This window comes from Protopterus annectens, chromosome 5.part0 (genome assembly GCF_019279795.1).
Source record: "Protopterus annectens isolate FY-2018-M chromosome 5.part0, PAN1.0, whole genome shotgun sequence".
Taxonomy (NCBI): Eukaryota; Metazoa; Chordata; order Ceratodontiformes; family Protopteridae; genus Protopterus; species Protopterus annectens.
In genome coordinates, this window is record NC_056735.1 from 1,454,002,932 (window position 1) to 1,454,029,800 (window position 26,869).

Genomic DNA, 26,869 nt, shown 5'->3' on the forward strand with positions numbered 1-26,869 from the left:
CACGTTTTTTAAACTTGAAGCACATTTTCACCACGTAGAACTGACAGTGAAGGAGAGGTGGCTTGTGCATTTTTTTTTTTTCGATTGGCTGTTGTTGCTTGGCAGCTGGGATGTTGAGTACTAGAGGCTCATTGCAATGTTAGTTCTGGTTCAGTGTCTTGTGGTGGGGGGGGGGGGTCACTTGTCCTTAACAACTGTGAAGTTGTTTTCCAATAACAGTTTGCTAGAATGGTGACAGTTCATGGGATGGACCCTGGTGTTTGGTGATTGTTGTTCTGATAAGCACTGCACTGATGCAGTAGATGCTTGTTATCCATTTTTCTAATCTGCACCTGAAAGTCTGTGAGGCTCCTTATAGTTTGGATTGTTAGCTGATGACCAAGGACACTCTCTTTGAAAGCTGTTGCTCATGTTTTTTTTTTTTCGTGAGTGGGATTTCCCAGTTTGGCATTATCAGTATACTGACTAATATCAAATGAAGGAAAGAAGGCCATCTGGAATGTGGGAGGCTGACTGTGGTGACATGGAGCTGTTTTGCAGATGGATAAACATCGATTATCATTATTATTTTACATTAATAATTGCTTATTTATTATTACACAAAATGTTAATGGTTGTGTTATTTATTTATTTGTTTGTTTATTTATTTTATCTAAGTATAATAGTAGATAGATCTCAGAGCTTCTGGTACATCTTACTTCTTTCAAAAACACCTTAGTCTTACAAAGCCAAATAACATCGGTAAACATTAGCGATAGTCATTTCTTTCCCAGATAGCCCACCAAAACTTTTACCAGTAGGATAAAGTTTATTCAGTACTTTTCCCTTAACAGGGCAGCAGGCAAAATGTGTGGTTGATGTCAACTCACTGCTGCTTAGTTTTCCCTTTTAACTTTTTCTTCATCCTGACAGTCCTATTGATTTGGTGACATCTCAGTAATTTCATTGTTGTGTCCTGGTTTTAAATGTGCCTTTGTTGTCAGCGTAGTATGGGTTTTGTCTTGGAAGTCAGTGCTTGATGTAAAGTCACTGTTGCTGTTTTTTTTTTCTCTGGTTTTACTTTTGTCTTTGTTGTGAAACTCTTAATGATTTGGTCAGATGTCAATACTGTGTGTTGGATTGCTGTGTTCTGCTTTTAATTTTGTCTGTGTTCTCAGAGCACTACTGATTTTTCATCAAGACTCACTGCTGCTTATTTTGTTTTTGTGTTATGGTTCTCATTTTGGGTTTCATCTCAGACTGTTACTCATTTTGTCCAAAGTCAGTGCAGGTTACACAGACACTTTAAGAAAGAATTCCTGTTACTGCTTAAAATCAGTATAAATCACAGGCGTTATTTTGTTACGAAATAAGGAAGTGCTCCTCCTGCTGAACATCTCTGGATTTATAAGGAGCACTGTGTTAACAATTGTAATTGTCTGACACATTTCTGTCAAATGAAACACACAGACAATGGAGACAAACCCCTTCAAAAAAGGGAAACATCTGCTGAAACTGTGAAGTGAGAATGGGGAGAAAGCACTTTGAAAAATAGGAACATCGGGTGAAAACTGTCAACATGTAGTTAGGCTAACAGTCATGGTAGTTCTCCATCTACAGTACCCTGTTAACGGAGAAGTTACAACACCTTCTGCAAAGTGTTCTGGTCAGATTTTTCCCACAAGTAGCTTTCCCACTGAATAAATCAAGGCAAATCATACATCCATTTTGGCACTGATGTAAATGCCATACATATTGTGTTTCTGCACATTTTCCCTGCTGCCCCGTTAATGGAAAAGTACCATTAGTACAGTTTGTTCTTGGTCCTGTAAAGTTAAATTACAGCAAATATACAGTGGGACCACTCATTTCATTCACAGTCAGCCCCATGCATTGGCCCAGCAACAGTATCTTGTTTAACTTTGTGAGGTTAAAAAATGGAGGGAGAGAGAGAACATAGAAAGAAAAGACTATTCTGTCGCTACAGCAAGCAGCGATAATACACACTTGAATCTGTATTGTTTTTATATATTGTTTTAATTTGTCATATATAGAAACATATATTGTTCATACTAAAACAGTTGAAATTGTTTAATTCAAATATTCAACAGCTCTGAGTTGCAGTTATGTTACATATACTAACATAGTTTTTATATTTGCTATGCAATGCTATGTATCATAAAACTAATGCTTTTAATAACATTTTTTTCTCTTCTTCTCTCTTGATGCTTCTGGAACTTATTCACATGCACATATACATACATGACACATTAAGACACACTTATATACCACACACATTCATTCATTCATTCATTCACATACATATGTATATATAAAACTCATTTATATGCACATATATAAATGTTTATCATATATAATTTCATGCATACTACACACACCACGTAGACATAAGTATACACATACTCATGTAAATATAATACACTTACACTAATGCTTATCCTCGGTTGCTAAACACTTAGATAATTTTACAACTTCACTATATATGTGAGATTTTTATGATATAACATTAAAACATTCTCTTAGCTATACACATTATTCATATAGATTTGGTACTCAACCTAATATTGATAAAGTATTCACTTCTAGTAGTTTATTTGCCACAATTGAAGATATGTTGATAACTTCATGCCCTTTATCTGACCACAGTGCTATTACTTTTACTTTAACTTTGAAACCTAGTAATTTAATTTATTATCAGAGAATTCCTATAATAACAATAAATGGTTTTAAAGAATGTTTTTTGAAAGAACTAAATCAATTTATTGAAATTAATAATAACGGCAAAGTTACAGAAGTTATTCTATGGGATTCATTAAAATCTTATTTATACAGGAAAATCAAACATTGGTATTTATGTAAGAGGAAGGAATGGGATAAGGAGCTAAATTCCTTGCAATGTAATATAGATAAATGTAAAACCTTATGACAAATCTGCAAATGCTGAGCTTACAATATTAAATCAGAAATATCTTGATGTACTTCATCATATAATTTCAATAAACTTGGAAAATTTGAAGTTATAGCCTTACTCAATAAATCCAAAAAGTTTACACAGATTGTCTATTAGATCAAAAAAATGTAATACTAATTATATTAAAAAAAGAACACTTAATCAAGGAAATGTAGTTAAAAAGCAACTTATTTAAAAGACAATTTGGAATGCTTTAGAAAATATGAGAAAGTCAATAATAAGAAAATAAAATTTGACAATAATAATGTTACTGATAGTTTTTTGAAAGATAATATACCATATAAGTTGGTTAAAGAACAGAAATCTAGAATTGATAAATTATTCTATTTTAAAGAGTTAAAAGATCAAATTAATAACTTTAAAACAAATAAAGCCCCAGGTCTAGATGATATAATTCCAGAGTTATATAAACTAATTCCAGATAATATATTAAACAGTTTATTAAAAGTTTTCAAACAGGTCAAATATACTTCAAATATCCCCCCTTCATGGAAATATTCTATTGTATCTCCCATACTCTTATCGTCTCATTTCTTAAATTAATGTAGATTATAAAATGTTTATGTTTATTCTTGCTAAAAGATTAAATCTCATTATGCCAAGATTAATAAATGAAGACCAGACTGGTTTTATATTACATAGAAAGGTTCAGGATAATATAATTAGGCTTAATAGTTCAATAGACATAGCTAATAAAAATAAAAAAGAATTAACAATAATACGTTTAGAGTTAGATAAAGCTTTTGATTCTATTAGTTGGCCTTATTTGTTTAAAGTACGCAAAGAATATATTTTTTTCCACTGAATGCATAAATCTTGTTACAAATCTTTATAGTAATGTGTTCTCTTTTGTTAAAATAGTTTTTTTTCTATCTAGCTTCTTTAAAACTTTTAAAGGTAGAAAACAAGGATGTCCTTTGTCTCCTCTATTATTTGCTCTAGCTATTGAACCTTTAGCTCTAATAATGGATTTTCAATAGATGGAAACTTCAGTTATAAAATTTAACTATTTGCAGATGATACTTTGATAATAAGTAGCGATACTGAATCTTTGCTGAAACATGTAACTAACTCAGAGTATTTTGAAAAAGATGACTGCAAACTGGGAGCCATTATTGAATCCACAAATGATGTGTATACTCTACAAAAGGGCCTTACAGAAACAGATGCTTGGTGCCAAAGCCATGGGCTCAAGCTCAATGCCAAGAAATTTATAGTTATCCCCTTTGGGAAAAAACATGTATCCGTGAATTACCATATAGGTGGCAGTACACTAAACACCGAAAGTGTGATAAGAGACTTAGGGACATAAGTGGACAGTGGTCTCATCTTCGATAACCACATCGCTGCAACAGTCAGGAAATCCTTCTATGTGGAACACCTCATCATTAAGGACTTTTCATCCAGAAAAAAGGAGGTCATTGTCCCACTGTACTCATCCCTCATTAGACCCATTATAGAATACAACGCCCCGTTTGGTATGTACCTCTCAAGACATCTGCAACAACTGAAAAGGCTGCAGAAATACCTCACGAAAAGAATCACAGGCCTAAAGCAGATGCCCTACGCTGACCCCCTAGCTATACTCTGTCGCATATCGTCTACTCAGAGGCGATCTCTGCTTAACATACAAGGCCATGTGAAACCCAGAACTGTTGGACATGCTACACTTAAAAAAATCCCAATCCCTCAGAACCACACACTCCAGGGATCTAAACCTTGTCATCACAATAAACAAAACATGCTGGAGGGATAGGTTCCTGACCTAGAGACTCTCCAGACTCTGGAATAGATTGCCCATACATGTCAAGCAAAGTGCCTCTTTGGCCCTCTTCAAAGGGAACCTTGACGATTGGATGGGAGAAAGGAAATTCACCCCAGGGATCACGTCAGTTGCTCTGCTAGACAGGGGTCCAGGGAAGTAAATAGTGTGGGAAGAAATAGCCAGGGAATTGTTATGGCTAGGCTTGTATAGGCCCTAGGGCTGATAGCCTAGTACCAACCTATGAACCTATGTTTAATCATAGTAACACAGAAACTCTGCTTATAAATAAAACAATAATAGCTATCTAAATAATTATAAGGTTTTTATTTGGGACAATTCACAATTTAATTATCTTCATGTTATCATTAAATCTAATATAAAATATTTTATATTAGTAAATTATAATAATTTAACAGATACTGTTATCAAGTTAACTACTAATTGGAATTTTTTTTCACAATGGAAGATTGACTCACTTTGATAAAGATGATAATTTTTCCCAAATACTATTCTATGTGCAGTTATTAATTATTCTCCCCTGTAAAAATGTTAAGATATTAAGCTCTTTTCTTAATTTTCTGTGGTTCCCTAATAAACCAAGAATATACTTTGATTGGCATAGAAAACATTGGAAAGAAGGTGGTACAGGTTTCCCAACCATTGAATTATATGCCAAATCTGTTATTCTTAAAAAGTATCCTTATGATTAAATTATTCATATCACTCTAACTGGAAATCTGTTCTTGAAATATTATTTATTAATAATGGATATGTTGTAGAGTCTTATTCTCAGTTTGGAATACATTTTATTGGATTTTAAAATATTTCTGTATGAATGAAAAAAATAATTTATTCCCCTTTTACAGATTTCATTCTTATTACTTTTAAATATTCATGAAAGCCAATTATATAGTTAAAAAATTACTGTTTCTATTATTCCCTATATCTAATACTACTGGATATTTAATATAAATAAAATGTTAGATCTTAAAGATATTGATTTAATCCCTTGGCATCGATTCTTAATTGGAAATAAAACACATACTGCAGATTATCTTCTCACAAGACATGGCTTAGAGAATAATAACTAGTTGAATATACAATTTTCTAGAAAATATGTTAGTGATAAAAAATGAAATCTCTATGGATTTTCAAAAAAAAAAAAAACATATTCCAAGGATTCTAGAGTTTTTCCTTAAAATCAATACTAACTTAAGTTAGAATAAATCTTAGGTATCAGTAATTTATAAAATTATAAGGGTAGAGTTAATTTCCTCAGATTTGTCATTTTGGAACTACTCAATAACAATTAATGAGAATATTTTCTGTGATGAAGATAAAAGCTTTATTTTAAAATCTACTTCTTCCCTTTCTTGGAGAATCTATACTTGGAAATACCTTCATGGATTTTTTAACTCCATATAAAGATGATTTAATATATAAATCTGAGAAAATTAATTGTTGGAGATGTAATGATGATTCTGACACAGATTGGCTTCATATGACAATAAAATGTAAAATGGCAACACCTTTCTGGGCTGAATTTAAAAATGTTGCTCAAGCTTGGTGGTCAGACAATTGTATTATATCTAGCTCTTTGATTTTATTTAGTGTTCTAATTCCAGATCCTATCCCTAAAGTACGGGTGCCTCTTCTTTGGTCCAGTTTAGCCAGAGCAAGAAAAATAGTTATAAAAAATTGGAAGTGTAAAACTGCTTTGTCTTTTACTGAATTCATATGTTTGGCTAAAATGTTTTTAAAAGGGAATTATAAACTATTAAAATCAGAACATCAAATATCACTCATCAATAGATCACTGACAAAATTAAGTGATTTATAAGATAAGTTTTAATGACTTAGTTTTTTTTGTACTGAATTTTTTTATGGACCTTTGTAAATACTTATGTTTTTGCTACATTTCTGCTTTATATGGGTTTGTAAACATTTGTTTTAAAAATGAATAAAAAAGTTAAAAAAAATAACACTCATTTAGTACCCCAAAATTAAATCAGTATGGATAATACAAAAGTGCATGTCATTTTATAAGTGCCCACAGTACTATGTCTGTACAATATGGTTTTGCAGGTTTGAATAACAGAAAATCAAGAGTGATGTGCCCGAATAGGACAATTTATTTTATAGATGGCAGTCTAGATCATGAAATAAAATATGAAAAAAAGTTCTTATTTTGTTTATCACAGGCAATAATAAAAAATTAATACACTTTGAACTGATTCAAAAAACAAAAACTTCTTGAGTATTCATATTTTCGTGGAACTAATAAATGGGCTCATTTTAGAACAAACTCTCAGCACACTGCAAAATTGTGGTTGAAATATATATCTGTCTGTACACTATGGACAATGAAAGAAGTAAATTTTACAGACCACATTTAGTTGTATCTTTTTAGTCTGAATTTCTGGATCAGCATATTGATTTAGAATAATGCAAAGAGCAGCTACACTGCTAGACTATGTGAACATCAGCTCTGATTTAAATTTTCCAAATTAAGTAAAGAAATATAGAACAAAGTTAGGTCATTAGAACTAGTGAATCTACTGAGTGCTAATTATTGCTTAAGTGTGGTACCTGCCCTTGCATCAAAGACATTAGTGATTATTTTTCAATGATGTCCTTCACTAGTTAAATACACATGTAACATATCCTCAATTAATTTAGCATACCTTTAGAACCAGTCTCTCCTGAAAAGCCAAATGTCCCTTGAGGTCCAACGTTACCAGGGACTCCTTTATCTCCATGTAGTCCTGGGTATCCTCTTTCACCTGGCAGTCCCTTTTGCCCAGGCAATGCATATATACCTTTATATCCTTGTGCTCCAGGAGGACCTGTTAAACAGATTATTTTTTTATTTGAATGTTATTAAAGTGTACCCTTCAAAATAAACACAAAATTACACAGTAATATTCTTGTCCAATGACTAATATCAACACTTCTTATAGCAGTTATGCTCCTTGGCTTATCATATTAAGTGCTCATATGTGTGTGTGATGCTCCTGCAAAGTCATTTATTACAGATTTTAGCAAAATCCTTATTTTGAAAAATACTGTATAGTTACCTAGATAATGATTCATAACAATAGATCTTTGAAACATTCTCAGGAGCAGCAGGTGCTTTCAATTTGAACATCCTCCTACCAGTGCATGCCCATCAGAGTTTTTTTTTTCTCAATGAAACTGCATCCTCCAGTTGGCATGCATAACATGAGAACTGAAAGTTATTTCCTGAAAATGAGAACATTTTCCCTAACTCTTTCATGAACTTAACTAGGAACCTTAATGAGTACAATTCTGAGGAGACATTACAAAAAGAGGAAAAAGAGGTTGTGAAGACAGATACATTTTGGAACTCTAACAATAAGTTTATCTCCTGGAGGAAGGCAAAAAAACAGAAAGCTGACATTCTGCCTGAGCCGTCTTTGAAAATATACTATTACAGTAAGTCTCTTACCTAAATGTATTTATTTATTTGACATTTGTTGACCAGGAATATCTGACTGACCTTGCACCCTTTTTCAGCAGATGCCCATGGAGAAAAGCTCCACCAAGTATTACATACACCATAAAAATGTTTACAAACAGTATAGTATAGATGAGGTAATATAAACATGCATTATAATGCTTGGATTCCCATTTGTAGCATGAGAGTTTAAAAGGTGTTATTTGCAAAAAAGGCGATAAAACAATATGTTAAATTTATTCATACATCTCCAATACATAAGGAAAGAAATACTGTATACACACATGTAAAATGGACATGAATTAAGAAAAAAAAAAGGTTCATCAAAACCTACTCAAATTCTGGGTATGATTTCCAAATTATAAGGACTTGTCTAAGTGTGTTTTTAGACAAGGTGGTTGTAGTTGTATCATAAAAGAATAAATAAATAAATATTGATATATTATAGCTTGCCTCAAAATGCTTCTATATAATGTTATACTATATTTCTCTTATATAATGCAATGTATATATATATATATATATATATATATATATATATATATATATATATATATATATATAATATTTTCATGAGACTGTATAGAATTCTGTTTGACAAGCATACTGACCTGTGTGTGTAATGTAACTAAGGTTCTTAAAATATCACTGTCAAACATTATGCACTTTCAAGTAGATTATTTGTTTATCTATTACAGTTTACCACCAAATTACTCTGACTTGGCAATGCATAACCACTCTACAGCACAGACATGAGAAAGAATACCTTAGATATAAAAAATAACACCAACACTGATACTAATACTACTACTACTACTACTAATAATAATAATAATATACGGATGAACAATAAACATTAAATAATGCATAGGTATATCTCAAACATCTGAAATACAGCCACATGTCAGATAGATGCTCTACTCAATATTGTATTTCACTTACAGTGATCATATGCAACAGGAATGATGTTCATATAGGCAGATGGAGAGAAGGGATGATGTTAATGGATCATCATGCAGGTCCTAAGAAATTACTTACAAGATACTACAGCCAGTGTAGCTTGGGAATTGCTACAGAAAATAATAGACATACAGAAAAAATAGAGATAAATTTTAGCTATAGTGAAAGGAAGTTCTTGGCTAAAACCAATGGCTCTAGGTCATAGAAAAGTTCTGCGCCCTATTAGTTTACACTGGAGTATGACCCTTGCCATCTTCACTGATAGGTACCAGTTAAGGTTTTTGAATGGAGTACCATATTCTGTGTGTAGTATGCAAAATGCAAGGTTTATCTGAGCAAAGACATTAAGGTCCCAATTGAGAGATGTTGTGAGAGACCTGGTTACTGGCTGCACATGGCCACACTGCCTGACACCAGACAAGGTAAGAGCATGGACTGAGAGATGTTAAGAATCACTGTCAATGTTAGAGTAACACTGTAGAGAACACATAACTGCTGCTAAACCAACTTGACACTGATAGGTATATTGGTAATTTAAGATATTTTAGGTTCCAGAGCTACTCCCGTATATTTACGTTTGTCTTCATTTTATATAGGTAGTCTATCCTTGAATATGACAGAAAGGAGCAATCTCTCTTCATGAAGGAACCTATGACTAAATTGCACGCTATTACACTTAGAAGGATTGACTAACAGAACCCTTCAGATAGCCTTGTTTGCCAAGAGTATAGATTCTCTAGCTGGGCATGCTAAGGTTTATCTACTCTAAAAGTAGCATCTGTCAGTATTCTCTCGATGCCTTCCTAGTAAAAACGAAACAAATAAGATCTACCCTTCAGATGTAACTTATTATATTGTATTTTTGGAAAAGTAAAAATGCTCTTCAGCAGGAGCATACTATTGTACTTTTGTCTTTTCCTGACATAATAGTGTGCCTTTGCCTTTTCCTGACACACTATTGTACATTTGTCCTTTCCTGACGTACTGTTGTGCTTTTTTCTCTTGCTGACATACTGTTGTGCTTTTATCTTTTCCTGATATAATGTTGTGCCTTTGTTTTTTCCAGACACACTGTTGCGCTTTTGTCCTTTCCTGACATACTATTGTGCTTTTTTCTCTTCCTGACATTCTGTTGTGCTTTTGTCTTTTCCTGACACAAAACACATGGAGGTGCCTCCACATGTCACCACGAGACTAACATACAACAGTATATCAGGAAAAACAAATATACATTTGTCTTTTCCTGACATATAACTGTGCTTTTAGTCTTTTCCTGACACACTATTGTACATTTGTCCTTTCCTGGTATACTATTGTGCCTTTGTTTTTTCCTGGCACATTGTTGTGCTTTTGTCTTTTCCTGACCTACTATTATAGCAATAACCCATGCCTGGGTGTGGGTAATGCTGGATTTACCCACAGTTGGCGTGGTTTGGTCCCGAGGGCGAAGCCCAAGGGACCAAACAAAGCCAACCATGGGTAAATCCAGCATTACCCACAACCAGAAGTGGGTTATTGCTATTATACAATGACATTATGTAAGAAAAAAAACAATTACTTTTCTTAAATAATGGCATTGTATAATGCCTCCTTGCTGCCCTTCCGCAGCTGTCTGGTATGCCGTGGCAGTTCTGATGTACTGCGCATGTGTATGCCTACGCAGTACATCAGAGATGTTGGCAAAAGCAATGGAAAAAGCAAGATCTCTGTTGCTTTTTACAAACTGTTTTGCTATGTTAAATGGGTTTAACACAGCGAGACAGCTTTAAAATAAGCAACAGAGATTTCCGTTGCTTATTTTAAAGCTGTCTTGCTATGTTAAACCCATTTAACATAGCAAAACAGGTTTAAAAAAAAAGGCAATGGAGAAAGCAAGATCTCCGTTGCTTTTTACACACTGTCTCACTATGTTAAAGGAGATTAACATAGCGAGACAGCTTTAAAAAAAGCAACAGAGATCTCTGTTGCTTTTTTTAAACCTGTGTCGCTATGTTAAACTCCTTTAACATAGCGAGACAGTGTTTTAAAAAAGACTTATACTAATGGAAAAAGTCCGGGCGACCAGAGCTTTTTCCATTAGTATAAGTCGATTTACAACGTGCACGCTGGCCAATCAGCGTGCACGTTTTGGAATATTAATGGGGGTCATGGTATAATGTGCTTTTGTATTTTCCTGACACATTGTTGTACATTTGTCTTTTCCTGACACACTACTGTACTTTTGTCTTTTCCTGACATACTAGTGTGCCTTTTTTTTTCCTGACATACTATTGTGCTTTTGTCTTTTCCTGACACATTGTTGTACATTTGTCTTTTCCTGTCATACTGTTGTGCTTTTGTCTTTTCCTGTCATACTGTTGTGCCTTTTGTCTTTTCCTGACATACTACTGTGCCTTTTTCTTTTCCTGACCTACTATTGTGCTTTTGTCTTTTCCTGACACATTGTTGTACATTTGTCTTTTCCTGACATACTGTTGTGCTTTTGTCTTTTCCTGTCATACTGTTGTGCCTTTTGTCTTTTCCTGACACACTACTGTACTTTTGTATTTTCCTGACAAAAGTCCGGTTTTCCTCTGAAAATCACTGTTATGCTCTGGCTTTTCATAGTATCAATGATTTACACTTTGGTTGAAATGTATTGCTGTCTCCATTTGTCTCATGGTGACGTGGAGGCATCTCCATTTGTTGTTGTCTTTTAGTATCAAAGACGGTTTACTGTTTCTGCTCTTTGTCTGGGAAATACTACTGTGCTGTTGTCTCCTTGTCACATACTGAAGTGTGTGGAGGTATCCAGAAGAAAAAAAAACACCTAACTGCCTGACAGATGTGACAGATTGTTCAAAGATAATATGCATATAGCCCTGCTCATAGCTGAAAAAGGACCTTGGACTAGTGCATGTACCCCATTGTCAGTCAGACTACTAAGTGAAAAAATGAAGATGAACACGTGAAATAAATTGTACTGAGATGACTCAGTAGCTGCCATGCCCCTAGTGAAAGGGGGATGGATTTGTGAAAGGAAAGACATTCCTACCAACTTAACAGCAGTGCCAGATCCAATGTTCTAGATGACTGAGAGTTTTACTTGATAACTAATTCACTTGCCTTATCCTGAACAAAGAAGAAGGTATTTTACTGTAGCCCCAAGTCTTCAACAATATTTCAAGCAGCAAGTCATTATATACTTTTCAGGACCATCATTGCTGTGAGATATCTCAATATAGTGACATCCTCAAAGCAGTTTTTCATCTGAAGGCATCTGTTACCTCCTCATAGGCATGAAGATGCTACCAACTAATGGCCAATGGGAACGGCCCGCTCCCATCTGCTCCGCTCCTTTATAGCTAAAATGTAAGAAAAATTAAGAGGGACACCCAAGGAAGGATCCAAACAGCAATATAATACCGATCTTTCTGCAACTCCTTTCAAGGAGAGGTAGGTAAGAAACAGATCTGCTTATTGACAAGCCTCTGAATAGCTGTAGTAAAAAAAAAATGATTGCATCGTTAAGTAATAGAATTATTATTTCTTTAGAATCAGTCTTTAGCAGCAGTACAGATGCATAGCTTTGACAGCCTATAAGGACCTTGTGGCACAGATAGTATGCCAGTTTCTCCTACCTTCTCTTGGAACATTATTCTAAAAAATAAGAAGATGGGATTAAGATTCAGCTGTAGACTACACTGAGCAAAAACAGGAGCAAGGCAATTTTTCTTCCAGGCTAGGCTCTTCATCCCTCTCAACTGTACAGATTTTCGTAGAACGTCCATATTCTTGCCTCATATTTTTGGTCTGTTTCTCATATAATTGTGGTTTTCTGGCAAATCATTAAGGGTTGAAGTCAGAAAATGACAGACATTTGAGATTCAGACTTCATACCCTACAGAAAATTTATGCTAATGCAAAACCTGTTACTCTATCAAATTTCTAAGCTTGTAAGAGCAATATTTAAAAAGTGTCCCTATTTTTGAGCCTTTGTCCCCCCATTATTTTTGGCTTTGTCCAGATTTCTGCCTCAAAGAGTTTGAGAGGTATGTTCTTGGTCGATATTTCCCACATCACCACCAGTTCTGGAGCTGTATATGTAAGAGCACTTTTGAATTCACTGCAGGAATACCTGAATACTAACAATATGCTTGAATTCAAGTCAAGGTTCCTGCACTTTTTGCGATCATGTTAAACTCACTGTTTAGCTACTGACTGTAAGAAGCTTTAAACAGCAAATCATGCTTTCATTCAATCTCTCTATATAGTAACCCACTTATTCCATTTCTGGAGCACTGGGGGAGCTGGAGCTAATTCTGGCACTCAGCTGGTACAAGATTGTGAAAACAATTCTGAATGATATGCTAGTCCATCACAGGGCACACACACACACACACACACACACACACACACACACACACACACACACACACACACACACACACACACACACACACACACACACACACACACACACAAATGGCATACGCACCCACAGGCAATTTTGTATGTTTACCTTGGGATATGCAAGTAAACCAAGGCATCTGAAAAAATCTCACACAGAAACGGAGGATGTACAGACAACACACAAAAGACACCCCGAGCCGAGTACCAAACTAAAGAACAAAGCTGTGTGATGAAGCAGGGATATCCACTGTGCCAATGTGTCAGCATGCTTTATTTCAGGCTTTGCATGACAGAAAAGCCTATTTTGACTCAAGTGGTAACTCCAGATTAACAACTGGCCATGAAGTACAATCAAAACCTAGATCGATGCCACTTCTTCATGGCTAAGCTCATCATCATCCCTGAGTTTTGACCTTCATATCCGAGAGTACTCAAAATTCATTGCTATTGTTCCTAAATACAAGCACTAGGCTATGTATGGGTTGAATTAATTGTCAGGTTCCTGCAATATTTAAGGGCCTGTTAATCTCACTCCTAAATCACGGGTTACATAAAATGCTTTCATCAAAACTTAATCAAAACCAGCAAAGTCAGACAACTTTACTGTAAACTTTGCATTTCTTAGAAACCTATCTTGAAGTCAATGGAAATACGGGTTACGCTTCACCTACCAAGTACAGTGACCAAATATTTGATTGACCCATCACCACCTTTCCACAGTTCAACGCACTAATGATTCACAAAACCACACTGCTGCTTCCAGATTTTTTTCTCTCCAAACATCTTTATTAAATTTACACATATGACAAAGGCAATCTTGCATTTATATAAATGAAAAAAAATATATCACTTTAGTTACAATCAGTTTACATCACAGACACCATTGAAACAACTGTAGTTATACACATTATACATCACTTATAAACCATACAGTCACTGTCAGTTAAGCATTACATAGCTCATTCAAATCCTGCCTCTTAAACCTTATTCTTGCTCTGCTTATATTGTTCCCACAATTCCCATTTTTTTCTATGTAGTTTGCTCCTCCCCTTTTCTAAATATCTCAATTCCAGCTGTTTTACCTCTGTTACTATATTCACTACTTCTAGTAAAGTTGGTCTAGACTTTGATTTCCATTTTCTAGTAATTGTTTTTTTTTTTTGGCAGCCACCATAATTAGACTCAGCAAAACTTTAATATGTCCAGTTTTAACATTTGCCTTGGATGACTGCTGACATTATTTGAAGTCAATCACTACTGCAAGGGATGACATACTGGACTGTCATCTACCTGATGTCTATACAGACACCCCATCAGAATAATGACTGCAGTCTGTATGGACCCCACCCTATAATAATAGCAAGGGAATACAGGTATAAATATAGAGAACTACTGTGAAACATAACTTATTCTGAATACCATAAGGAGCATCTAGGGAATACAGGAATAGCAGAAATGCAGACACAGCTACTGCCATACAAGTGGTGGTCACACAAAGCCTATGTTTTAAGGAATCTAATTTTCCTTGGAAGACTGAATTCCTATCACTGGTACAGGGAACACTAATCTCTGTAAGTACCAATACCCAGAATGGTTTCCTGTCAAATTATGAAAACTCCTGGAGCCACTGAAAGTTCCATCAGCTCAGAAAATATTCAAAAAGGAAAAAAGATGTAAAACAAATGGAGCAGAAGTGCTTCTGAACTGACTTAAGGATTAGTACAAAATATCTCTATATAAAGGCTGAGATAAGAAAGGACAAGGCAGGTCTGTAATGGCTAAACCAGGATAAAAATTGTGTTGCTTCTGTTTAATAATGCATATGGATAATATGGTGAAGAGGGTAACAGCACAGAAAAGTGGACAAGGCAGGTGCCAATATACAGCATAAGTGAGAACACTTTGCACAAAAACAAAAAATGCAAGGGCAACATAAAAAATGCAGCCAAATGGGAACAAACTCTATAAACAATGAGAGACATGCTGACAGAAGGCAGTCTCACAGTTAGGGGAAGAAAGTGGACTACAGGAAGGTGACAGGGAATAACATCAGGCCGTATATCACTGAAAGTAACATGAGCATCTCTGAACAGTTTTCGGCACATTATCAGCTCTGACTAGTAATGTTAATTGTACTGGCAGCAGTAACAATGCCTTGTTTTTACAAGTCATTATACATTGTTTATGCTGCCGCTGAGAGAACGATAAAAATAAACAGAACAGCACTGAAAGGGGAAAGTAAGAGTCTTGTTTTTCTTATTTACATTGTGGGTTGCTTGACTGCCTCTTAATGTGCATATTTAAGTTTATCACAGGCCGTTAATGAATCAGACATTCCTATTGCTCTAAGGATGACTACGTACTTCTGGAAACAATGTGAATTCACTATTTATGCAATATTCAATGTGACACTTTAAATGTAGCATTTTAATATGTTGTATACTTAGTGTTCTACAATCATTTTACCCTACCTCTACTATTTGTATATTGCAGAGCTTTTCTACCTGACATTTTGCTGAAAATGGGCCGCTTGGCCTAGTTGATGTATCCTGATTAACAAGTGCTAATACATGCATAACCATGTAGACAGTACTTATGCTCAAGCTATGACATGGATATATGATGGAAACAAGCTAGTGTATAACTGTCTCTATAATACAACACAGGCTGATCAACACAGTAAATTGTACTTTTGGAATGAGGTATTTTTCTTTTGCCTTTTCTTGTATAATCCAGTGTTCTTTCACCTGACAATTATACTAGAGATATGCAAATCTGAGATTTCTAACTAGTTACTGAACCATACCTTACATGGAAACATGTATATTGTTATTATTATTATTATTACTTAGTAATTCTACAGTAGTAGGAAGGTCTTCCATGGTCATATGCACAACAAATAGAACTTCTGCCTTTAGTGCAGAAGGCTGTGTGTTGTATTCACATACCAGATAGTTGGAATGTTGACATTGCAGTGCTGCATAAAGGGAGCACTGCACTCCTACATGTGTTGTTCTTCTATCTGAGTTGTTGACAGCTTAAGTGGATGTAAAAGATCCCTTGGCCCTTATTGAAAAGAGAAAGGGAAATTTACAAATGGCTTGGTCAAACTTTCTCCAGTTGTATAAATACCACTACGAGTCTCCCTTAAAAAATGCCACTCGCCTCATGGGATTAACCCAATCAGAAAAGGATAAATAAAATAAATAAATGTATTGTTGTGTATTAACATTATTTCTGGTAGGTCAAAAAGTACAGTTGTGTACCTACCATAAATGTAGATATTCGAGTGTATTCACTGTTGCAGTCATTACACTTGGGTTATCCTGCTGGCAGGCTACCCGCAGTCGGCCTGAATTCCAAAGTCTTGGTCCGGCGTCGGTTGCTGTCGCCTCTTCCCTGACGTCAGTGCGCCAGGTTTATAAAAGATGCAGCCGATGCCATTTTCTTAAGTTTTTCTTGCCCCAGATGTCAGGTGCCCCCAAATTGGCAGGCTAAAAATTTATGGCAATAAGTATGCATGCAATAACATAAACATTTCCTTCATCTACAAGCAAATACACCACATAGGCTGTATAGGATAGAGAAGTACAGATAAGTCCCAGCAAAGAAGAGGGGGATGGTGGGACGGTAACCTGGACTGCAACAGTGAATACACTCGGACATCTACATTTATGGTAGGTACACAACTGTACTATGTTCATCCTGTTTCACTGTTGCAGTCATTACACTTGGGTTGAATCCCAAAGCTGAGGTAGGGAGGCTGGGCCTAAATAGGATTAGGACAGGCTATAAGGCCCTGCAAAACTGCAGTGGCAAAGCCTGCTCTGGATTTAGAGTAGAGAGGTAAATGGTAGTGCTTTGTGAAAGTGTGCACTGAACTCCAAGTTGCAGCCTCTAAAATGTCTTTGGTTGGTACCCTTCTGAGGAAGGCTGCTGAAGTGGCTGCTGCTCTGGTAGAATGTGGCCTAATGTCCTTAGAAATTGATTTGCCATGTTGTGAGTAACAGAACTGAATGCAGTGGCCTATCCATTTTGAAATAGTCTGCTTTGAGATAGGCTTTCCTTGTGATCCTGCAGCATATGCCACTAAGAGTTGCTCAGTCTTTCTGAAAGCCTTAGTTCTGTCCATGTAGAAGCGTAGCTGTCTGTGTATGTCCAAAGAATGCAGGAGTCTCTCACCCTTATTCTGTGGGTTTGGATAAAAAGTTGGCAAATGAATGGTTTGGTTAAGGGCCACACTGGACACTACCTTAGGCATAAATGTAGGGTTAGTCCTCAGAGAAACCCTGTCTGGATGGAAAATGACGAAAGATTCCACAGCCATGAGAGCCTGTAACTCTGAAACTCGTCTTGCAGAGGTTATTGCTGGGAGCAGAGCTGTTTTCCAAGATAAGAACTTTATTTCAGTTGTATTGCCTGGCTCAAAAGGCAGCAGTGTAAGTTTCTCCAAGACATAGTTGAGGTCCCGTGTAGGTATTGGTGCTCTCCTTGGAGGTCTTATATTTTTGACCCCTCTGAGGTATTGCCTTAGTAATGGGTGAGAAAAATAGGTGATTCCGTATTGTAATGAGCTGAAATGGCACAGGCATGGATTTTAATTGATGAGAAGGATAGGTCTGTGTCCAGCATCTCAGTTAGGTATTGTAAAATCTGAGGAATATTTGGTAACAGCGTATCAATTCCTTGTGCCTGGTTAAAGGCACAGAATCTCTTCCATTTTTCTGCATAAGATTTTCTGGTACTTGGCCTCCTGGCCTCCAAAATAACATCCATCACTGCTTTAGAGAGAGGTGTGTTCTGAATGGCTACATTATTCACCATGCCGCCAGATTTAGGGTCTTGAGTTGGCTGTGCAGGATCTGATTGTTTCATTGGGTCAGCAAATGAGGAATCAGAGGCAATGTCCAGGCTAGGCCTTGAGACAAGTTCTTTAGGATTGGGTACCAGTGCTGGCGGGGCCAGTCTGGGGCACTCAGAAAAAATTTTGTCTTCTCTTGTCTGACCTTTAGGAGTATCTTGGGAAGGAGAAGCAGAGGAGGAAAGGCATATACTGTTAGGGCTTTCCAGCTGAATGATAGAGCATCCAATTTCCATGATTGCTTTTGATAAGTCCTTGTGCAGAATTTCTGTAGTTGGTAGTTGTGAGGGGAGGCAAAAAGATCTATGTCTGGGCATCCCCATTTCTTTGTTATCATGCTGAAGACTTGTGGATCCAGTTTCCACTCGTGGGGATCCATAATGTTTCTGCTTAGTTTGTCTGCCAGAATATTTTTCTTTCCTGGCAGGAATTGTGCTTGCAAATGTACTTGATAAGTCAATGCTGTGTTCCACAAAGTCATGGCTTGTCTGCAGAGGGGGTAGGAATGTGTGCCTCCCTGCTTGTTTATGTACCACATGACTGTAGTATTGTCCATCCTTATCAGTAGTTGTCCTGGATGAAGAAAGTCCTTGAAAGCTGTCAGGGCATTTTGAACTGCTAGCATCTCTTTTTGATTGATATGTAGATGCATTTGACTTGCGGACCATGTGCCCTGAATACATTTTTCTGCCATGTGGGCCCCCCAGGCATAATCTGAAGCATCTGTTGTTATTGACTGCTTGGCTGTGGGTAGGTTGAATGGCTGTCCCTTGTTGAGGTGACAGGACTGTGCCCACCATTAAAACTCCTGTTGAAGGCAAGGAATTAGGGTAATCAATGTTTCCAGCCTGTGGCAATGTTGAGTCCAAATACTTTTTAGATACCATTGTAGTTTCCTCATATTCAGTCTGGCATATGGAATTAGCAGGATGTAGGATGCCATGAAGCCCAAGGCCTGCAGAATTTTTCTTGCAGTTAACTGGGTCTTTGTTGCCAACGTTGTGAAGTAAGAAGTCAGTTGCCTTTGTTTATCTGGCGTGAGATAAGCCATCTGGGCAGTTGTATTTAAGCTTGCACCCAGGAATATTATCTCTTGAGAGGGTACTAATTTTGATTTTTTTTCGTTTACTGTGTACCCTAGGCATATTAATAATCTTTTTACAAACGCCAGGTGTTCTAGTAGAATGTCCTTGTTCTCTGCCTGAATTAGGCAATCGTCTAAGTAAGGATATATTTGAATTCCTCTTTGTCTGCAATATGCAATTACTGGTGCCAGGCATTTTGCGAATACCCTGGGTGCAGTAGATAAGCCAAAGGGCAGTGCAGAGAATTGGTAGTGCATTGAGCCAGCTATGAATCTGAGGTATCGTCTGCAAGATTGTCTGATTGGTACATGCAGGTATGCCTCTTTTAGGTCCAAAGTTACAAGCCAAGCCTTTTTGCCCAGCATGGGCAGAAGCTGCTGCAAAGTCAACATTTTGAATTTTGGAATGAACAGAAATGTATTTAGAAAAGACAGGTCCAGTATTGATCTCCAGGCTTTGTCCTTTCGGGGTACCAAGAAACGTCTTGAGTAAAATCCTTGCCCCTGCTCTTGCTGTGGTACTGGCTGAATGGCCCTCATGTCCATGAGGGATGAAACTTGTTTTTGTGCCTCTGCTCATTGATTGTGTGGCAGGTCTGGCATACCTTTTGCCCTTGGCAGGGTGTGAAAATGGAACCTGTAGCCCTGGGAAACTATATTCAATACCCATTTGTCCTGGGTGATCATGTGCCAGTTTTGAGAAAAAAGTGCTAGTTTTCCCCCTAAGGGGGCTGTCAAAAGATAAGTGCTTGGTGCTGGCAGAGGGAAGTCATTGGGACTGTTTCCTCTAAGGCTGTGATTTGTCTTCTCCACTTTTGGAGGTAGAAGTGCCCCACTGTTTAGGCCTGTATGAGCCCTGGGGTTGGGATCTCCCTCTAGGGTGTCTGTATCTGCCTCTTTGTGGTCTGTTTGACACTGGAAAGGACCATTTCTTTGTAGGCCAGTTTCTGCTAAATCTGGGTGGCTGTACCTGTAAGAAATCCTTTACTGCTTGCATGGATTTCACTTTGTCCTCCATTTTCTTCAACACCTCCTCTGCTTTAACATCAAATAAAGTATCAGGCTGTAATGGAGCATCTAGTAATTTTGCCTTAACATGATCAGGTAGAAACTGTTCCTTTAACCAAGCATGTCTTCTAATGACAGAATCCGTAACTGCGGCCCTGCAAGAGGCCTCTAGAGAATCAAAACCACATTGCAATGTATGCTTTCCCACTTGTTCAGTTGCATGCAATAAATCCTGCATTTCCTTATTTTCTGCACAATCAGAATTTGCCAGCATTTTCTGTTTTAGCAGTGACATTACGTATTGCTGATATTTAAGCATATGAAATTGACAATTTAAGGCCCTCATAGCCAAAGTAGCAGAAGTGTAAACTTTTTTCCCCCATCTGTCTAGTGCCCTGGAATCCCTGTCAGAGGGGATATGGTTTTTTGCAGTAGAAGCCTTGACCCCTTTGGGACCCTGAGAAATAGTTTCTGGATCAGCAGCAGGGTTTTTATAAAGAAATTTATGTGAGTCTGGAACCCTGTAGTATCTGTCTGGTTTTACAGGGGCAGGGGGTAAAGAGTCAGGTGAAAGGGCGGACTCTGAAAATACATCATCTACAATGTCTAACACACGGGGGAATAGCAAGTGGCCTGTGCTGAGGAAGTAAAAGGAAATCTCTAAGCCTTTTCTTTGAATCTGAGTAGTCTTGGCTCTCCCAGTGGAAGTGCTCCCTCATGGTATGCAGGGTTTCCCCAAAAGAAAAATCCTCAGGAGGAGAGGCTGAAGGAATAGATTCTTCAGCATCAGAATCCTCATATGGAGGAAGAGAGCATTCCTGCTCAGAAGAGGAATCAGAAAAAATGGAAACCTAATCTGAAGATTCATATTCTGCCTCTTGTCTAGGCCTCTTATCAGGAGGGGGATGGGTACCCCTGATCAAGGTAATTAGGTCTTCGGCCATTTTGAGCATCTGTTTTTTAGGCATGAAAGTCTGTCCAGGAGAATGCTATACTTGTTTCTTTGTCTTTAAAGCTGCTTTAGTCTTTGCTTTAGAAGCTGAAGAAGGCTTTACATATAACTGTGTAGGTCTGAAAACACCCTCAGAAGCCGATGCCTGCTCAGTGGCTCCAGACCCATCTGAGGGAATAGTTTCCGAGTGTCCAATACCTTGAGTATCCAGAGGCCTAACTGGCTCCACGTGGGAATCGGCAGCGGCCTGTGGCTCTGAGGTAGCGGGCGTCAGGGGCTGCGAAAGCGCCTCACTGAGAACCGGCGAACTGGCGACTGGCTTAGCGGAAGCCTCGTTGTCGGTTTTGGACCTCGGATGCCTGTCCTTTTCCTTTTCCTTGCGCTTTTTATAAATTCCGGTCGTCGGTTGTTCCGACGGCATCATATAATTGAATCTTCGGCCAAAGTAATGAAAGGCAAAATCGTACCGATGCTTAATAGTGCGTTGGTTAAATCTAGTGCAAAAACGACAGCTAGCAACATTGTGATCAGGGCCTAGGCAAGGAATACAGTAAGAGTGAAAATCCTTATGAGGTATTTGCTTCCCACAAGAAATACAATTGTTAACTTTTTCTGACATCGGTCTGGAGCAAGAAAAAAGTTTCTCCAATGGGGTACTTAGCTTTAATGAAGACTTTGGATCTGAAATTCAATTTTGAAAATCTCAGGAGTCGGCCGACTTGCGAATTGCTTTTGCTTTGGGCACCGCGCGACAAGAAAGACTGAAGAAAATGGCATCGGCTGCATCTTTTATACCCCTGGCGCACTGACGTCAGGGAAGAGGTGACAGCAACCGACGCCAGACCAAGACTTTGGAATTCAGGCCGACTCCGGGTAGCCTGCCAGCAGGATAACCCAAGTGTAATGACTGCAACAGTGAAACACGATGAACATCAACCGACTATGACTTTTTTTCTGACTTAGCCGGGAGTGATGTTATTACACAGTAACACATTCCTTGTTATGCTTTCTGTTTAAATGGTGCACCATCTGATGTGTGTAGCACCTGCTTTCCACATTGCATAGCACTGAAACCATGATTGCATAAGCAGTATCACTTCTGATGCATTAAGTCAGACCATGGCAGACACTGAGCTTTATGCTGCTGACTGTTTAAGGCTTATTACAATGACCCTTTCTTCTTATGTATCGTATGTTGGTTAGTATTTGTAAAAACATATATGTTAACCACTGACAGCATGAATTCATTTTACTTGTATGAAGATTCTCTCAAGCAAAAAGTTGAGTTTAAGTTCTCCCCACACACCTTTTTCTCTGTGTGGGAATTACAATCATTTGTTAGTCACTGCAGGACTGGCTAGTAGGGCACTGTTCATATCACTTTCCATAAAATCATTGAAGAAGGAGAGGAATGTGTGCAAGTCTATTAGTCGCCTTTAGCTTCACCTTAAAAGGACTTTGCTAATCAATGTTTATTTTTTAACCTTATTTTAATGCTTTTCCAGAAACATTGTTTTTTATGATTATTTTAATGATTATTGTACTATAAAGCAATTGTGTAATTAGAAACTTATAAGGACTGAGAGCGACCCTATCTAAACCACATCCCTGATGACATCACAAAGAAAACTCAACCCATACACTAAATGTGGTAGGGACATGCCCAGGTACACCCCTATGCAGAATGCATAAATACTCTTTACTTAGCCACTGTAAGTTAGAAATCTTAGAGCAGCGCTCTTCTGCTGATTACTGCCAACAATGAAGACGATCTTAAACTATAACGTGGACTCAGGATTTGATTCTTCATTTACAAAAAAATGCCATTTTAACCACACAAATCAATGAATGATTACTTAACCAAAGCTTTACTCCCTAACAGGTAACATCAACTCAACAAAACTTTGAACCATGTCAAACTGCAAACATGATATAACAGACAAGGAAGCATCCAATCTATACTCAACTGGCGATCAAGTCCTCAAACAAACTGAGATTACTGAGAAAACAGACAACGGGGTTTACAGCATCGACAACCCTGGACAATCCTCTATTTACTTGTTTTTTTCTGTACAATAAACTAATTAGCCTCTTTTCCCTTAAACAGTTTATATTCTCCCACAACAGACCAAACCCCAGCAGTTTATCTGCTACACCGATGAGGCGCAATGAAGAAAAAAGATTAAAATGGAAAATAAATATAAACCAGAAAGCTGCACATGCTCATCTAGTTTTGTATCCATGTCTCTTATTCTAATTATGGACACGACCTCCCCTCCAAGCAGTAGGCCTAACTAGGAGCCTTGGGATTGTGCAATATTGAAGTGGCTGAAAAACACAGGAAAAATGAACCATATAGCATCATAGAAAATTATGAAGTCTACATCACATGGGATCACCCATTACCAACACTTCAAAAGATAGATGCGAGAAAACCAGATATAGTGGTCCATGAAAAGAAGACAAAAGTAGCATTGATCACTGAAATTTCTACACCCAGTGACTACAGTGTCTTCCATACAGACAGATACAAAGTCATAAAATATCATGATTTTCAGGCAGAAACCAGAGCGATGTGGAAGAAAGATACCCAGACAGTTCCAATAGTATTAGGAGCAACGGATCTTATAAAAAGAATCTACAGTCATATTTAGCAATACATGTAACTCCATATAAATTTCAGGAGTCATTACTGGGCACATTGTGGGTGCTGTGAAGAGCACTTCTGGCTGACATCAAAGACTGAAACAATACTAATTCCATGAATTTTAATCATACTTTGACTTTGAAATGGGGTCCAATCTCATCATAGCATTAGAAACCCAAATGATTTGGAGAAATTAAAAAGAGAAGAGCCAATCAGGAATCATAGCCTTACCCCCAGTCATAAGGCTTGTTTTTCTACACACTCCCCTGTTTAAGGTTATTTAAACAACTAGAATTGTAATGTTTTTTCAGGAAGGAACATTGCATCTGATGATGTCTGATAGACAAAAGTGCTCATTACTTTGAATAAACCCGACAACTTAAAGCTCAAAGAATTACTGCTTCATGTTTTCATTGCTTAATTTTGAGAATGTGTATATTCTATTCTAGTTAGCTGTCTGCTTGCAAAATATCTACAGAAATACAACAGGGGATTAGTCTGAACAAAGAGGCTTTTACTTTTGTTTTTAATTGTTGTTTCAGGGCAGAACCAGCCACTCCATTAGGTTTGGAAAGCCTATAATGGGACCTACTCCATAATAAGTAGCCTACAGTTTCTACTCTTTGGGTCACTTAGTAAAGAAGTTCTTTCCTCATGGTGAGGATCAGCATTGTGTTAAAGCATGGGCTATAATGGATGTTTTGTGAAACATGAAAGAAAGTTAGTTCTTTATGGTGGTGATCAACACTGAGGATAAGCAAGGGCTATAACTGACATTTATAAATTCTGAGATGGAAAATCAAGTTGGAAATGTTGTCTAGGTTGGCCTGGGGACCATCTCAGGTGAAGATTTAATGATCTGGATAAAAGAGGTCTGAGGGACCAGTTCTAGAAGCTTTGTCTGTCTGTGTTTGTGTATATGTGTGCATGTCATAGATAAGGAGCTGAAAGAGCTATCTGGTACCTGTACTGACTCCAGTATAGGCACTGTTATGCTTGTACTGGAAGTAGACTGAGATTCAGAAATGGCTAATGTGAGTGTTAAGTCCCAAGATGAGCAGCCAACTACTCATGGTTATCCTTTTTGATTCAGACAGAGGTCCAGTGCAGTGATTTTAAATGGACATAGAATCACCAGGGGGCAGTCTTCATGGTCATGCTACATGCTAATGAGGCATTCCAGGGAAGAAACAAATGCTAAATAGCCATGTGCTCTCCCTCATAAATGCCTGTGAGAAGAAAGTTATACAGTCATGCAATTCAGAGAATCACTAGGATGCATACATTAGCATGTCAGCTGTGTTAATTATCATGACTAAAATGTCATGCTCCGCCGTTACTTTGAATTGGGGGGGGGGTCATGTTACAGGTAAGGTTAGGGAGGATGAAGTAGAGAAGCAGTGGTAGTGGGGTGAGTGTGTGTATATGTGTGTGTCAGTTTGTAGTGTGTCTACAAGCCTACAAGTAATCTCAGATTATGCATGTGCATATCTGTGTGTGTGTGTGTGTGTGTGTGTGTGTGTGTGTGTGTGTGTGTGTGTGTGTGTGTGTGTGTCTGTGTGTGTATGTGTATAAGTTTCATGAAGTACAGAAAGCTCAAAAGAGTGAATGTCAAATGAGTAATCATTCTTGAATAAATCTAAAATGACTGAAAAAAATGCAATAATAAAACTAATTTGTTGCAGGGTAGCAAGCCCCCCACCACACCCCCAGTTAATTTTATACGTATACTCCAACACTAAGAAAGCACAACAGTGGGGTAAATGCAAATTCACTTACAAAAGGTTGACAACAAAAACTTCATCAGAAAGAGTGTTCAATAATATGAGAGTTCGCATTTTCTTTTTAAAACAGTGAAAAGTGTTTGCTTATATGAGTGCTTGCTGTTTTAAATTGTAAACATGTGAATAGATGACAGTGTATAAGCTCAATCAAGTGCGTGCATGTGTGTCATATACAGTGAGTGCTCCTCTGTGTGTGTGTTTGTGTGTGTGTGCGTGTGTGTGTGTGTGTGTGTGTGTGTGTATGTGGGAGAGAGTTCATGGGGGGGGGGTGCCAATGGTAATTACTAGCAGAAAGTGCCGTTTAGCACTGGTGGTAATTAACACCAATTTCAGAGACACAGAGGTCTTCCTCACTGTAGCTAAACATGTCTCTGAATCAAATTTTCCATGACTGTATAAACTGCATCTTGCAAAGGCTGCAGTTTTGTGTGTAGAAACTTTATGTGATGATGATGATGATGATGATATTTTTTTGCAAAAAAGCAAATGTGTATACTACTTGTTTGCTCATTGATTCATGATGTTTTGAATTTATTTTGCATGCCCGTTCGTAAGGAAATAATATTATTTTTTACTACTTAATTATTTTTTAATAAGTGACTTTAAATGCAGTACTATGAAAGAATCTATGGGCTTATTATGTTGTATGTATTTTTGTTCATGTTTCTATTTGTTTAAAATTAAATTATTAAGTTATACAAACAACATATCTTAGGAGAAGCTGCAGAGAATCAAACAACCAATATGATAAGCTGATTTTTTTCTGTGTAACTGATTTTTATAGCGCTATGTTTTGAAATGTTGAATTCTGAATAAATAACTGTGGTGTGTACAACAATTATATTGATACATTATAAGTTCTACTTGCTTCTTATGGAAGCTCATTGTTATAAGACATACGGTTCTTAAATTATTCATTGCTATGCTTACAATACAACCTGAACTGAGAAGCATATCAGATTTTTTT

The 26,869-nt window shown here is 37.1% G+C and overlaps 1 protein-coding gene across 1 annotated transcript in view; it reads right to left on the minus strand.

Annotated features, from left to right (window-relative positions):
* Positions 1 to 26,869, minus strand: part of COL4A2 (collagen type IV alpha 2 chain) — a 1,470,466-nt gene that overhangs the window by 148,826 nt on the left and 1,294,771 nt on the right. Inside the window, exon 41 of the mRNA XM_044071270.1 lies at positions 7,421 to 7,582. Within this exon, the coding sequence (XP_043927205.1) occupies positions 7,421 to 7,582 (162 nt within the window). The remainder of the gene's footprint in view (positions 1 to 7,420; positions 7,583 to 26,869) is intronic.